Consider the following 15,105-nt stretch of genomic DNA (forward strand, 5'->3'; position numbering starts at 1 on the left):
GAAAACTGTTTATATCATTTAACCATTTATCAACTGGGGAATGGCTCTTCTTTTTATAAATTTGACTCAGTTCCCTATATATTTGGGTTTTTTTTGGCAAGGCAATTGGGGTTAAGTGACTTGCTCAAGGTCACGCAGCTAGTACATGTGTCAAGTGTCTGAGGCTGGATTTGAACTCAGGTCCTCCTGACTCCAGGCCAGTGCTCTACTCACTGTGCCACCTAGCTGTCCCTCAGTTCCCTACGTATTTGGTAAATGAAGGCTTTATCAGAGAAACTTGCTGTACAAATTCTTTTCTGGTTTCTTGATTTCCTTTTAATTTCCTGTTTGTACAAAAACCTTTCAAATTTCTTGTCATTAAAATTATCTATTATACTTCCTGTAATCTTCTTTATCTCTTGTTTGGTCACACACTCCTCCCTTAGCCATAACTCTGAGAGGTAGAATTTCTCATGCTGTCCTAATTTGCTTATGATATCTCCTGTAATGCCTAAATCCTGTACCCATTTTGATCTAATCTTGGCATATGTTGTGAGATATTAGTCTATACTTAGTTTCTGCCAAACTGCTTTCCAGTTTTTCCAGCAATTTGGGTCTCAGTTTCTTATCCACAAATAGGGATAATAATACCTACCTCAAGGGCTATTATGAGTGATGGTTAAATGTGATAATGTATATAACTTACCTTATAAACTATATAAAAGTCAGCTATTATTATTAGTTCAATAAAGGAATACAGGTGTGCCTTGTTTTACTTAACAAGTTTGTTGTGAGGAACAAATGAGGTAATATTTGCAAAAGCACTTAGCCCAGTGCATGGCACATAGTAGGTGCTACAGAAATGTTTATTCCTTTCCCTTTTCTTGTTTTATGCAAGAGAGGGGAGGCAGTATGGTGTGTTGGAAAGAGCACTGGATGTAGAGGTCTGATTTAGATCCTATTGTTGCTACATACTATTGGACCTCAGCTAGGGAAATTCTCCCCTCCCCCAATATTTAAAACAAAGCTATCAAACTAGTTAACATCTAAGATATCCTGGGAAAATAGATCATGGTAGAGTGGAACAATCATTAATTTTAGGATCAGGAGACTTTAATTCTAGACTCAATTCTATCATTAACTAGCAGCGTGGCCCTGGGCAAGTCATTACCCCCACCATGGGCTTTAGCTTCCCACTCTTCAAAATGAGGGGACTACAGTAGATGAGGCCTTCATCAGAGAAACCTGCTGTACAAATTCTTTTCCAGTTTCCTGATTTCCTTTTAATTTTGCCTGCATTGATTTTCTTTGTACAAACCTTTTAAATTTCATGTAATCAGAATTATCTATTATACTTCCTTTCAGTCCTGACCTTCTGTAGCAAAATGAGTCTATGAGATAATCAGAATTACCCATGAAAAGTTAGCTAACATCACAGAATATCTATTTGAAAAGTGTCAAAGGAGGGGAATAAGTACCAAGCACCATAGAACTTCAGAGAAATAAGAAAGTAATTATGGATTAGAATAGTCAAGGAAGGCTTTGTGGAGGAGGCAGGACTTGAGCTGGGCCTTGAAAGATTAACAGGAGAGAGAGAGACAGAGAGAGAGAGAGAGACAGAGAGAGAGAAAGACAGAGAGAGAGAGAGACAGAGACACAGAGAGACAGAGAGAGAGAGAGACAGAGACACAGAGAGACAGAGACAGAGACAGAGAGAGAAGCCGGAAGGCATTCCAAGTAGGACAGGTAGAAAAGGTGGGAATATGGGAATGTGGGAAGGTCTGTCACATGGCCATGGTCTGTTTGGATTCAACTAATTTCATTTCAATTCAATCCAATCTAGTTAATCAACAAGCATTTATTAAACACTTGTCATATGCCAGGGACTGTGCTAAGTGCTGGTGATGTTAAGAAAAAGGGAAAAAAGAAGACCAGTCCTACTCAACAAGTTTACCTTTAAATGGAGGAGACAACAAATAGAAACCAGAAGCTACAAGATAAATAGGTGGGAGGTAATCTTAGAAGGGATGGCAGAAGCTTGTTGAGACCAGAAGAAACACCCCCAAACAACTCTTAGGCCAAGATGTTCTAGTACCTAGAATTAGTTCTTTTCAATAGTTGGCATAGAGGCTGCATGATGGGAAATAATGGGAGGTGGAGGTGGAACTGGAGAGGTAGGGGTATGACTTGACTGGGGATGTTCTAGAACACCAGGCTAAGAAGTCTGAATTTGCCTCCATGTGCACTGGGGAGTCAGTGAAAGGTTTTAGTGATGTGATGAAAGGCATGCTTTTTTCATCTTTGTATCTCTAACAAAACCTAGCATAATGCCATGCTTGCTATATGTTAGTTTCTCAACAAATCTTTATTGGATACATGTTTCAGAAGAATATCTATTGAAAAAAATATTTGAGACTAGGAAAAATATGGGTGAAAAATTTATCTAGCGGCAAAACGTCTGGGGGCCTGAAGACATTCCTATTGTAGGGCTGGGTGGCAGTAAAGACATACTGTTAAATGGTCAATTGAATCTTGCATGTAGTCTATTTATGGGAAACCATGTACCCCATTAATCCCAATGGGATACTGTCACAGCAGCTAGCTTGGCATTCTGGGATCTCCCTCTTGTTCCAGTGGAACATGTTTATGTACTCTAGAGGTTGGCTTCTCTTGGAGGCTCTGATGGCTTGTGTAATCAATCCCCTTTTCTTGCTGTCTTTTTATTAATGTGGCAAACCTCCACTTCTAATGCAGCCACATGATACATAGATATTGAGAAGACTGGATCAGGGTGCTAGGCTGATAAATTCTCATTGGAAGGGGCTTAGGAAATTGTATTTGGAAGCCTGAAAGGAGCTGTCTAAAAACAGATGGTATCTGCCTGATGCGGCAGCTGGGAATGTATTCTTTGTTTCTGAACCATGCTTTGATTTTTTCTGACTCAAAGAAATGTGGTCAGTCTTTTCCAGGGACAAAGACCTGGGCATCTGGACTAGGAAATGCCAGCCTCCTATCTGCCAGAGTCATGGGCCGATGCTTTGGAATTTGCTTTCCTCTCCAGCCCCAAGCTGGCAGGTGGGTGGCTCCGAGCCACAGAATGCTAAGCATGTGAGGTGCTTGTGCCGTGGAATTCTTAGTGAACAGCTAGGGTAGAAGAACCAAGGTGAAAAAGCAGAATCTGAGAGCCGTGGGGCTTGGGGTGGTAATCTCATTTGGGGATCATTGCTGCAAATCTCTCCAAATAAGAGATAGAGAGTCTCTCCAAAGTTTGCAATGCAGTCAACAAAGATGATTGAGCACAGAGCAGCAGCAGCAACCAACTGTCCAATAGGAATTAAGTTCCTTAAGAACATAGACTAATTCATTTTTGTTTATCTTTCTACATGCCACTGCCTGACAGTGCCTGACATATTATTAAATGATTATTGGTTGATTAGACTATCGTATACCTCAGAACAACTGGCTAATTTTCCTTGACTTTCTCTAGTTGTTGAATCCCCAGAGCCCAGCAGAGTGCTGGCACATAGCAGGTGCTTAATAAATGCTTAATGATTGCTTGACCTACTCCACATCCAAGCCCGACTGTCTAACTGCTTGACCTTTTCCACATTTTCATTCATTCAATTTATTCTGTCAATATATGGTGAAGGTCAACTATTTGAGATGACAGGCCATCAATCTATGCCAAAGGAAGTAGGAATTAAGTAGCAGATTAGGAGACTAAGGTCTTTGAAAGCAAGAACTCTTCCTATTTATATTTGTATCATCCACAGCCCCTGGCTTTGTGCCTTACCCATAGCACATGCTTAGTGAAGTTCTAATGACTGAATGTCAGAATTGAGAACCCTAGGTGGTAGCCAGACAGATATAAGAGGAAGACAGAGCATCCACACAGATGTCAATCCTGGGCTATTAAGAAACTCATGATATTCTTTTGTTTCTAGTAATTGTTGTATAGCCAGATCTGGTTCCTGGCTGTGTTTGTGATGGAGCATGGTGTGGTGGTTGTTATGTGGTGAAAGTAGAAATTCAGTGAGAGAGAGGCACAGACAAAAAGATGTAGCAAGGTACATAGGGAGATAGAGATGGAGAGAGGGGATAGAGGAGGGAAGGAGAGATAGAGGGAGGAGAAGAGTAGGAGGAGAAGGATATGAGGGAGAAAGAAAAGAAGGAGAAGAAGGAAGAGGAGAGCAAGGAGGAGGAGGAAGAGGAGAAGAAGGAAAAGAAGGAGGAGGAGGAGGAGAAGAAGAAGAAGAAGAAGAAGAAGAAGAAGAAGAAGAAGAAGAAGAAGAAGAAGAAGAAGAAGAAGAAGAAGGAGAAGAAGAAGGAGAAGGAGAAGGAGAAGGAGAAGGAGAAGGAGAAGGAGAAGGAGAAGGAGAAGGAGAAGGAGAAGGAGAAGGAGAAGGAGAAGAAGGAGAAGAAGGAGAAGAAGGAGAAGAAGGAGAAGAAGGAGAAGAGAGGAGAGGCTAAGAAGGGATTAAGCAAGTATTGAATATGAACAAAGCAGAACAAAATAGATGGAATACTAGGGAGTGGGTGTGAGAGAGGAAGACAGTATAAGTATAGACCCTCTTTGTTTAGATTGAGTGTGTGAGTGGCATTGTGGGTGTAAGAAAAGAATAGACTGGAAGGTGAGGGAGGGACAGGTCTCCTTGCCTGTGCAGCTAGGCAGAGAGATTGTTTGACCCTAGGTCCAAGGGCCAATTTTCACAGAACAGGAATGGTATTTTGGGAATTCTGATGATAAAGCCTTGGCATATGTACAATATTTCAGTGATACAGTTCTGAGACTCTAGTAGTTTCTCTGTAGAAGAAGAAAGTACCCAGGGAATGAAGAGGGGCAAATGAGTGAACTTCGAGTATGAAACATGTGTGTGTAGGTCCATGCCAGAATGAATGAATGAATTAATCAAGTTAATAAAGTGAGGCTCATAATACCCAGGTCTTCTCAAAGTAGAATTAGTTTTAAGGTACTTTTAAAAAAGGACTTACATTTAGAAAACCAATCAATGGTCCATGGCCTGGGAAAGCATAGACTGGGGAGAGGGAGAGAGTGGTGCTAGGAAATGAAAGACAAAATGAGGAGACTCCTTATTCCAAAAAGGTCAGGCATCGCTGTAAGTCTGCCAATCAACACAAAATGAATCTAATTTGCTATCTGTTTAATTCTGTCTTTCAGGATGGAAACGTTTGTTTCCTGATGGGTGCAGAGAGGGAACTGCTTCTTCCTCTACTTGGCTATGTGTGTTCCCAGGACATATGTTCTGTTCTGGGAGAGAATCCCAAGACATTGACATTTATTTATAAGTAAGGAGATCTGTGGGTAAAATGGTTAAATATGTCAATCATTCCTTCTCTCCTCCCTCCCCTCCCTTTCTAGGATTGTCCACATGTGTCCTTTGGCACTGAGTCATACATGACTGACTAGAAGCATCCTGGGGCTTTGTTGTCCCATTCAATTGAACTGAAATCTAATTTAAGGAGTCCAAGTGTTGAGTGAATGCATGTGGTCATCCAGAATCATCCAGGGAAGCTCTGGGCATGCTCGAATACACAGAACTATAAGGTTTGAAATACACTTTACATATGTCATCTCCATTGATCTTCATAACAACTTTATGTGTGTAGACACGGAAGCTCGGATTGTCAAAGATCAGGGGTGGGATTCAAACCCAAGTTTCTCTTGACTCAACATCTAGCAGTCTTTCTGCTATACCTGGGGCTCCCAAACCTGGGGCACATAGACCTAGGAGATATGAGAATCTTGTGTCAAGAGAGTATGAGGAACATTTGGTAAAACAACAACAAAACAACAATATTATTTCTAATGAAATCAGCTAATCCTTTGATTATTTCTGATGGGCATGTGGATGGTAGAGGTGTCAAACATAAGCCCCTGGGCCGATAATTGGCTAACAGCCCTCCCCAGTGTAGCCCAAGGCAGATCAAAATATAATTGGAAAATATTTAACAAATAAATAAAAATGAAATAGAACAAAGATAATGTTAATATATGGTTTTCTGTATCAACATGCATCTGTGGAGATCCTCATGTATGATTTATGAATTGGACACTAGAATGTATTTCCTTTCATATTGACTGTTACCAGCACAGTGCCTAGCACATAGTAAGTGCTTAATAAATAAACGCTTGTTGACTGATTGGCTGACTGAATAAGAGGGAAGAGAAAGTTTACTGGAAGTCAAGGGGCAAAGTCACCAACAAAGGTTGGGAACACCTTTAAAATAGAAGTGTCTCTGGAAGGGGGCTTCACTTTGAGCTGTTTCAGTCATCTACATCTTATGTAAATGAAGATTTGACAGCAAGTAGGGAGGGAGAGTTGTGAGGGTATTGGCTGGTGGAGAGGTGATGACATCAGTGTGTAGGTGGAGATAAAGGGCTTATAGATTCAATCAATCAATGTTTATTAAGCACCTGCTATGTGCCAGGCATTGTGCTAAGCACTGGGAATACAAAAAGAGGCAACAAAAGACAGTCCCTTCCTTCAAGCAGCTTATAATCTAATGAACTTCATCTACTTCGTTATTGGGCCTTTGGGCTGATCCTGACCCTAGTTGCATGTGGAGTATCTCCATTGACCCCAGTCACTATCTCTAGAGCTGGGAGTCTGCATTGCTGATGCATATTCACAGGCTTCTTTGTCACTGTTTACCTTCACAGCATCCTGACTCCTTATTCCTCTGTGCATTCCAATCTGTATGGGGAGGGTCCCCTGGCAGCTGTTAGGGCACAGGATGGCAACAAAACAGCTTGCCAGATGCTGCCTGTGTCCTTGAGAGAACATCCCCTTCCCCCAGCCAGCAGAGATCTGTGCAGCTCTGAGAATTTTCCTTTTCACGACATTCGAGGAACAAAGCATATACAAAAAGGTGCCTCTGTGTCTTCCTTAGAAATTTAGAATTGAACTGCTTTAATTATTCCTTGTGGATCATACTTCATTTCCTTCAGCTCAAGGTTAGAAAAGGAAGAGACTGATGTTCTATCCCTTTCCAGGAAATAGCAGAAATCTAGCTCCCATCTCAGGAAGGAAAGCCAATCTTTGTCCCTTGTAAAGCTCTTAGAATAGTGCTCGGTGCATGGTAGGTACTCAATAAATGCTAGTTCTCTTCTGTCACTCTTCTTCAGGAAGTTTTCCCTGATGTATTTCATTCACTCCGCTTTTCTGGACTGTCATAATAGTCTCCTAAATGGTCTCTTTATCTCCAGGCTCTCTCTTCTCCAAACTATCCCTCCCCCACCCAGCTGCCAATATGATTTACGAGTAAGAACATGTCAGATCTTCCCTTGCTCAAAAACCTTCAGTGGCTCCCTTTTGCCTCTAGGAAAAAGAAAATAAATAAATACAAATTCCATAGTCTGTCATTTAAAGTGCTTTACAATCTGTTTCCAACCTGTCTTTCCAGGCTTATTTCATGAGATTCCCCTCCAAGCACTCCATGTTCCAGTCAAAGTGGACAATGGGATTGCTATCCTTTCCCATGGCTGTGTATTTGAGCAAAATTTCCTCATACATGGAATATATTGCCTCCACATCTCTACCTAGTTATAGGATTTTAGCTCGAGAATGGAAGGGGCTATAGGGGTCATCTAGTGCAACTCTCTCATTTTACTGCTGAAGACTGACACTCGGAGAAGTCAGATGACTTAACCAAAGTCACAAAGTAGCAGAGTTGAGATTGAAACTGAAGTGCTGGTTGCAAGTCCACCCTTTCCTCCCTCCATCAAATTGTTTCTTGCCAGCTCAGGTGGCAACTTCTCCATGGAATCTTCTGTGATCCTTTCCACTAATTAAAAGTAATATGTCCAAGGGTAGGGAACTTGTGGCGTATGATTATAATGGAATGACAAGATGAAAGTGACAAGCAGGATGATTTCAGAAAAACCTGGAAAGATTTACATGAACTGATACAAAGTGAAGTGAGAAGAACCAGGAAAACGTTGTATATAGTAACAGTGATATTATTTGATGAAGAACTGTGAATGACCTTGCTATTCTCAGCAATACAATGATCCAAGACAATCCCAAATGACTAGTGATAAAGCATACTATCTGCCCCCAGAGAAAGAACGGACATTGTTTGAATACAGACTGAAGCATGTTATTTTTCACTTTAATTTTTCATTTTTTCTTATATTTGAGTCTTCTTGTACAAAATGACTAATATGGAAATGTTTTACATGATTACACATTTATAACCTGTATCTGATTGCTTACCATCTCAGGGAGGGGGAGAGAAGGGAGGGAGAAAGGATAAAATTTGGAACTCAAAACTTTAGAAAAAAGTTAAAAATTGTTTTTAACATGTAATTGGAGAAAAAATAAAATATATATTTAAAAAAGAATGCTAAAAAAAGTAATCTGTCTCCTCAAATTTTCTTATAGCTCTTTGCCTATATCTCTCCCCTGGCTCTATCATACTCTACTTTGTACCAAACATTTTTGTACATGCAATAATAGACTAGCTATTAGAATGTAACCTCCTTGAGGGCAAAAGCTATGTCGTTTAAATCTTATATCCCTCAATGACAACGTAGTGCTTAAAATTGAGTAGGTTCTTCATAACTGTTGGACATATGGAACTGAGTAGAATTTGCACCACATACCTGCACAATATTTTGGCTCCAATCCTATCTTGCTTTCTGATTGTTATAAGGTCATCCTTAGAAGGTGTGTGTTCAGATTCCCTGCCTGCCAGGTGGAAAGTTCCCCAAAGGCAGAGTCCAACTCTTTTATCTCTGTTAACATTCTTTCCTCATGGCTGATCTAGTATTCAACATTCAATAGGGGTGCCAAGAGAAAAATGAATGTCAATGCCTATCACCTCCTCTCTACCCTCTGCTAGGTCTCACTGGATAACACAGACAAAGCCGGTAGCAAAAGGGAAAATTTCAAGCTATGTGTTTTTCTTGAAATCACAGAAGCAGAGAATTTCACAGCTGGAAGGGAGGCCATGCAGTACAATCCATACTTTAATAACAATCCCACCTACATCCTTGATACCTGACTATCCAGTTTCAATTTGAAGACTCCTAGTGATGGGGTGCCTGGGTAGAAAGAGGCAAGGCCTAGGGTACAGAGGAAAAGGGGATGGGCTGAAGAATAGAGGCTCATGGGTTAGCTGAATTGTATACCTTCTCCAACTCTCAATCAATGTTCTTAGGTATAATGAAGGTTGGGCCAGACAGAACAAGAGTGCTTGTTTCTTGTCTCTTGAGGTTTACTGGAAATAGTCCATATGCTAAGTACATCTTTGGATGAAACAGGTCCAAGGCACCCCCAATGAGAAGGCTCCCAGAGTCCTCTAAGAACCATAGACTCTCGGACTTTGAAAACTCATCAAAGATCATCTAGTCTGGGGTAGGGGACCTATAGCCCAAAATTCATCCCATAAAAGCGTTTGTTCTGTGAAGTTTGGATTCAGTCAAAGGGCTGCACTTGAGGACCTAGAGGGCCATATGTGGTCTCATGGCCACAGGTTCCCCATCCCGATCTAGTCCAATACTCCTGAGTAATAATCCTCTATACAAAATCTCCAACAAGAGGTCATCCAGCCTTTTCTGGCCAACCTCCCCTTATAAAGAACATAACTGCCTCTTGAAGCAGTCCATTTTGGACAATTCTGAAAAGTTTTTTTTATTAAATGGAGCCTAAATTTACCTCTCTGTAACTTCCACCCACACATATGTGTACGTGCCATATACCAACTATTAGAATGTAATCTACTTGAGGGCAAGAACTGTGACATTTTAAATTTCTATATCCTTCACTGAGAATACAGTGCCTGAAGCTTACCAGGTGCTTAATAACTGTTGGGCAAATGGAACCAAGTAGAATCGGGCAGCTAGGTAACTCAGTGGGTAATGTGCTGGGCCTGGAGTCAGGAAGACTCCTCTTCATGACTTCAAAACCAGCTACAGGCACTTACTAGCTGTGTGACCCTGAGTGAGTCACTTAACCCTATTTGCCTCAGTTCCCTCATCTGTAAAATGAGCTGGAGAAGAAAATGGGAAACCACTCCAGTATCTTTGCCAAGAAAACCCCAAATGGGGTCATGAAAAGTTGCACGTGACTGAAATGACTGAACAACAAAAATAATTTGCATCACATACTTAGCAATATTTTGTCCCAGTTCTGTCTTCTGGAGTTATAGAAAGTATGTCTAATTCCTCTTTTAGATGGCAAGCCTTCAAACATTTGTAGATAGCTATCATCTGCCACCCCTACCTCCCACCCTGATCTTGGTTTCTGCTCTCAGGGTAAGAATCCTTAATTCTTCCCATCGATCTCACATGGCAGAGTTGAGTCCTGTTACAATTGAACTGAATCGAACTCAACAAACATTTATTAAATATTGACTATGTGCTATGTACTCTACTGGGGGTGAGAGATAAAAGGATACATGAAGTGCATCTTAGGAGTCAGCATAGTATGAGTGCTGGATTTGGACTCGAGGACCTGGGCTCTGTCACATCAAGTCAGGAAATACGTATTAGTATACTATGTACCATGTGCTATACTAAATACTAGGGATACAAAGAAAGGGGGAAAAGCCCAGTCCCTGTGATCAAGAGTCTCACATCATAATGAGGGCAAACAACTATGTACAAACTATACGCACGCACACACACACATACACACACGCGCACGCGCACACACGCACACACACTCAGGATAAACTGGAGATAATAAAGAAAGGAAAGGTGCTAGCATTAAGAGAGATTGGGAAAGATTTCTTATGGAGGGGTTTTACCTGAGATTTAAAGACACAATGGGACCTTATGCAAATCACTTGGGTTTTTTGGGGCCTCACTTTCCTCACCTGAAAAAAGGAAGGAGTTGAATGAGGTGCTCTCTATTAGCTCCTCTAATTCTTGATCTATGGTTTTATGCAGTCCCCTTCCTCAGGGAACCTAATTTTGAGTAGCAAGGGGGAAGGAATAACATGACTATTTGTTGTTCATTTCATTTATGTGTGGTTTGACAGGGGTATGCTGGAATCAGCTTGTATTGGCTCATGAGAGCCCAATTGTTTAAAATTTCATGAGTGCTTACACCTCCAAAAGGGGCAAATGCTACAAATCAGGACTTGACTTTATATTAAAGGGGCCATCCCTTGACTCACTTCTTAAAGAGGCCTATTCACTGAATGGGCATTACCTCATGCAAAGTGAGAACATGAAAAGACCTTAGCCTAAAAGGGCCAGGGTCTCCCAATGCATCCTGGACCATCTCCAGTTATCCTGGTGAATATCTGGCCACTGGACCCAGATGGCTCTGGAGGAGAAAGTGAGGCTGGTGACCTTGCACAGCCCTCCCTCACTCGAATCAAAGTCAACTGCAAATCATGTCATCATTTCCCTGATGTCATGGTCCTCTTCAAGAATGAAGGACAAACACAACAACAGCAACCTGTTGATTTTTGGACTTCAGAAAGTGATGGAGAAAATATTAATAATGTAGATAAAACTTCAGAGTGTACCCTGGATTTTCAGAGAGCTAGTAATAAAACATTTACTAGCACACCTCTGTTTGTAAATGACCTTCATAGATGGCGAATCCAGTCACTGCCCTCTATGGTGAATGTTATACAGATGCTACTGAAGGCTCATTTAATAGCTGAGGTGGTGGTGTGGATACTCGATTCTGAAGAAATGAGATGATCTTGCATGTGGGGATAACGAGAGGATGTTTGTAAAGAGCTCGGTAAACCCTAAAGCCTACATAAATTCCAGCTGCTATCATCAGCACAAAGTTATTGTTTTAGTACTTAATACAGTTATTATTAGCTAATAATATTAATTTCTTTTAAGGTCAGCACTTTCACTTTCATCCGGTGGAGAATTCCCCATGGAGAAACTCCATCCACTGACACCGATTTCCTCTGTAACCCATGGCCTTAGAACAAGGGTCCTTGATATTTTTTCAGGCTTATTTCCTTATTTCAGTAAACTTCCCTCACCAGAGCTTTTTATTCTACTTGGAGGGGCATCACCCTTGTACCCTCTTTTTAGACCATTGTGCCACTGAAATCACAAGTCTACTTATGCCCCCAGTAAACCCATCATTGGAAAATGTTATCATCTTGGAAGATCCAGTCATTGTTATCCTCTGCCCCTCTGACTGGAGAATGGAGCTACAAACTCCTCCTTGGAAGGAGATGGAAGCAGAGTAACATCTCCTCAGACATCTCATTTTCCACCTAGCTCACTCATTTTGGACTTCTTTGACTCCCCTGGCAGCAATAATATTGGATTCCTTTAGCTTTCCCATCATGCTCCTGTACTCCCCCCACCTCCAGCTTTTCAGCTTTCTTTTGCACATTGTCTGGCCTCATTAGATAGTAAGCTCCTTGAGGGCAGGGCCCATCTTTCTTGTTCATATTTGTATCCTCAGTATTCAGCCTACGGCCTAGCATATAATAGGCACTTAACAAATGCTTATTGACTATTGGTTATTGACTAATGTGTGTATGTATATACCAATCATATACTTAGAGCAAACTTTAAGAAACAGAACAAAAAACCAAAAACCTCTCAGCATTCCTAGGTGGTTTTTTTTCCTTCCATTATCCCTGCCCTTTGTTTAAGAAAGAGAACCTTGGCTCCTTTTATGAATCTGCACAACCATGTCAGAGTTTTCTCTTACCCATGTAGCATCAGAGAATGTCTGAGGGGCAAGGGAGTTCAGACAACATCTGAGGTCCACAGAAATGACTTATCTAAGATTCTGCAGTTAGAACCAGGAATTCTATCAGGGGTAGGATCTAGGTTTCCTGATTCCCAGTCAGGTACTCTTTCCAATGTGATGAATTTCTTCCCAATTATCCAGGCCTGCTCAGTGTCAAGGCCCGCTAACTATTTCTGCTGACCAAATAGCCTTCCCTTTCCTATTCTCTTGATCTCTTAGCTATTAGACAAAACAAATAATCAGAGATAGGAAAGAAAATACAGCTTTCCTGTGTTTATAGTTTTCACTTTCTAATCTAAGACCTTTCTTTTCCCCATGACAAAGTTTCACATGGCCTCTTCACCAGGAAAGAATAAGGCTCCCAAGTCTCTTTTTCTCCAATCAGAAGGAGGCATTGTTCCATTCTTCACTCTAGGAGAGTATTCTCCAATAGGAAGAAGGCATTTATCTACTCTACTCTCTAGGAGTGTATAACATCTTTCCTTCTTTTGCTCGGGCCAAGACCTATCTGGTTAACTTACGTTCCCATGCTATAACTAGAGCTGCTTATCAGCTTTGATTAGCTATTTTCCCTTAGCAACATCTTAGCAACTGACTTCTTTACAAAGGGTTCCAGAAAGCTCAGAACGAGCACATCCCTAACAACAGAAGGAAATATTTTCAAAAGAAAATAAATAGCTAGTGAATTAAATAGAAAATAAACAGATTTCATCACACTCCTCTTTCAGGAGTTGGCAGCATGGACCTGGCCTAATGAGTGAAACCTGGAACCGTTCAGAGCCACATGCCAGGGACTGGATCTCCATTTTTCTCCATTGAAGCTGAAAGGGGCTTTCCCTAACTCAGGCCTTCTGCCCCTTCTCTCTTCAACTTGGAGTCTAACTGAGGAGGGGAAAACGATAACAACAATAAATACTTCACTGAATTTTGTTAGATGAGCTCTGTAAGGGAGGTTAAAGATCGTTTAGTCCAGTACCAGCATTTTACAAATGAAGAAGCTACACACAGCTCACAATTTGGCCAAAGACACACAGCCTGTTAGTGACAGGGTTGAGATTGCTACCCAGGTTCCCTGGCTCCAAGTCTGGCTCTCTTTCCCCTATATCAGAAAACACTGGTAGACCCACAACCACTGACCAGATGCACAAGTGACCCAAGGACTTACCCTCTGCTCCTGTGTGGCCACAAATGTCTGGAATCCTGGTGCTACACCAAAGCCCAGCTCTTGGACAAAGGGTGGCTCAGACTGACTGTGAATCTGAACTTTCACTCCAGCTTCAAAAGTCGTTTCCTCTGGAAGAAGAAACAGGGAAGGGAGAATAATTTGATTAGCAGCAATTGACTTCATGAAATCATGGGGTCAAAAAGTTTAAAGGGAACCCTCCCCCATGATCACTCATCTAGTCTATTTTTGTGCCTCAGTTTCCAAATCTATACTACAGAAATAACTTTGCAGCCTATGAGTCACTCATTAATTCTCATTTTGTTCCCCCTGGATACAAGCCTGCATTGCCTTCAATTGCCTGCAAAGCTCCTTTAATGACCATAAATTTCTAGAAATAAAAATCCTTTTTTAGATGCTGGCATTCTACAGGTTTTGTTATATAGACATGGAATACATGAATCGTTGAAAAACTGAAAATGAATATTATACAGAGGGCAATGAGAAGTACATGGTAGGTGTGAGGAGGCTACAAACTACAATTAATAAGATACTGCACAGAAGAAAAGGAACAAGAACTGTCATCAAGGAAATGCATGATAGGAAGAGAATGAATGAAAAAAAGTAAGATGGTTTGGTCTTATGGCAAGGGTGGGAGATGCCAGGTGGACATCCTAGTCTGGGAGTCAATAAACAATCAAGTGGTTACTCTGTGCTAGACACTGTGCTGAGCACAGGGGACACAGTGAAAGGCAAAGGACAGCTCCTGTTCCCCAGAAGCCTACACTTGAATGGTGGAGTCAACATGTAAACAACTATATACAAACAAACCATATACGGGAAAAATTGGGAACAATCAACAGAGGAAAGGCACAAGAATTAAGGGACATCAGGAGAGGCTTCCTGTAAATGGAGGTTTTAGTTAGGCCTTGAAGAGGCAGAGGTGAGCAAGGAGAGCACTGCAGGTACGAGGGCAATAGAGAAAACGTTTGGAGTCCAAAGGTGGTGTATGTTGTTTAAGGAACAGGAGGGAGACCAGTGTCACTGGATCTCAGTATATTTGTGTATATTTGCTGGGTGTTGCAATATCTAAGAAGACTGGAAAGACATAGGGGGACAATTTATGAAGTGTTTTGAACTACAAACAGGATTTCATATTGACTCATCTTTTATAAGTGACTCACCATGGTTCACATAGCTAATTATTTTCAAAGCAAGAATATAACAGTTATATTAATTGTAGCAACATACTAA

At 41.1% G+C, this 15,105-nt stretch overlaps 1 protein-coding gene across 1 annotated transcript in view; it reads right to left on the bottom strand.

The window, feature by feature from the left end:
• The window catches only part of ASIC2 (acid sensing ion channel subunit 2), a 353,890-nt gene that overhangs the window by 78,443 nt on the left and 260,342 nt on the right, over window positions 1-15,105 (bottom strand). The window contains exon 3 of the mRNA XM_036767701.1: window positions 13,855-13,982. Within this exon, the coding sequence (XP_036623596.1) occupies window positions 13,855-13,982 (128 nt within the window). The remainder of the gene's footprint in view (window positions 1-13,854; window positions 13,983-15,105) is intronic.

Source organism: Trichosurus vulpecula, chromosome 7 (assembly GCF_011100635.1).
Source record: "Trichosurus vulpecula isolate mTriVul1 chromosome 7, mTriVul1.pri, whole genome shotgun sequence".
Lineage (NCBI taxonomy): Eukaryota > Metazoa > Chordata > Mammalia > Diprotodontia > Phalangeridae > Trichosurus > Trichosurus vulpecula.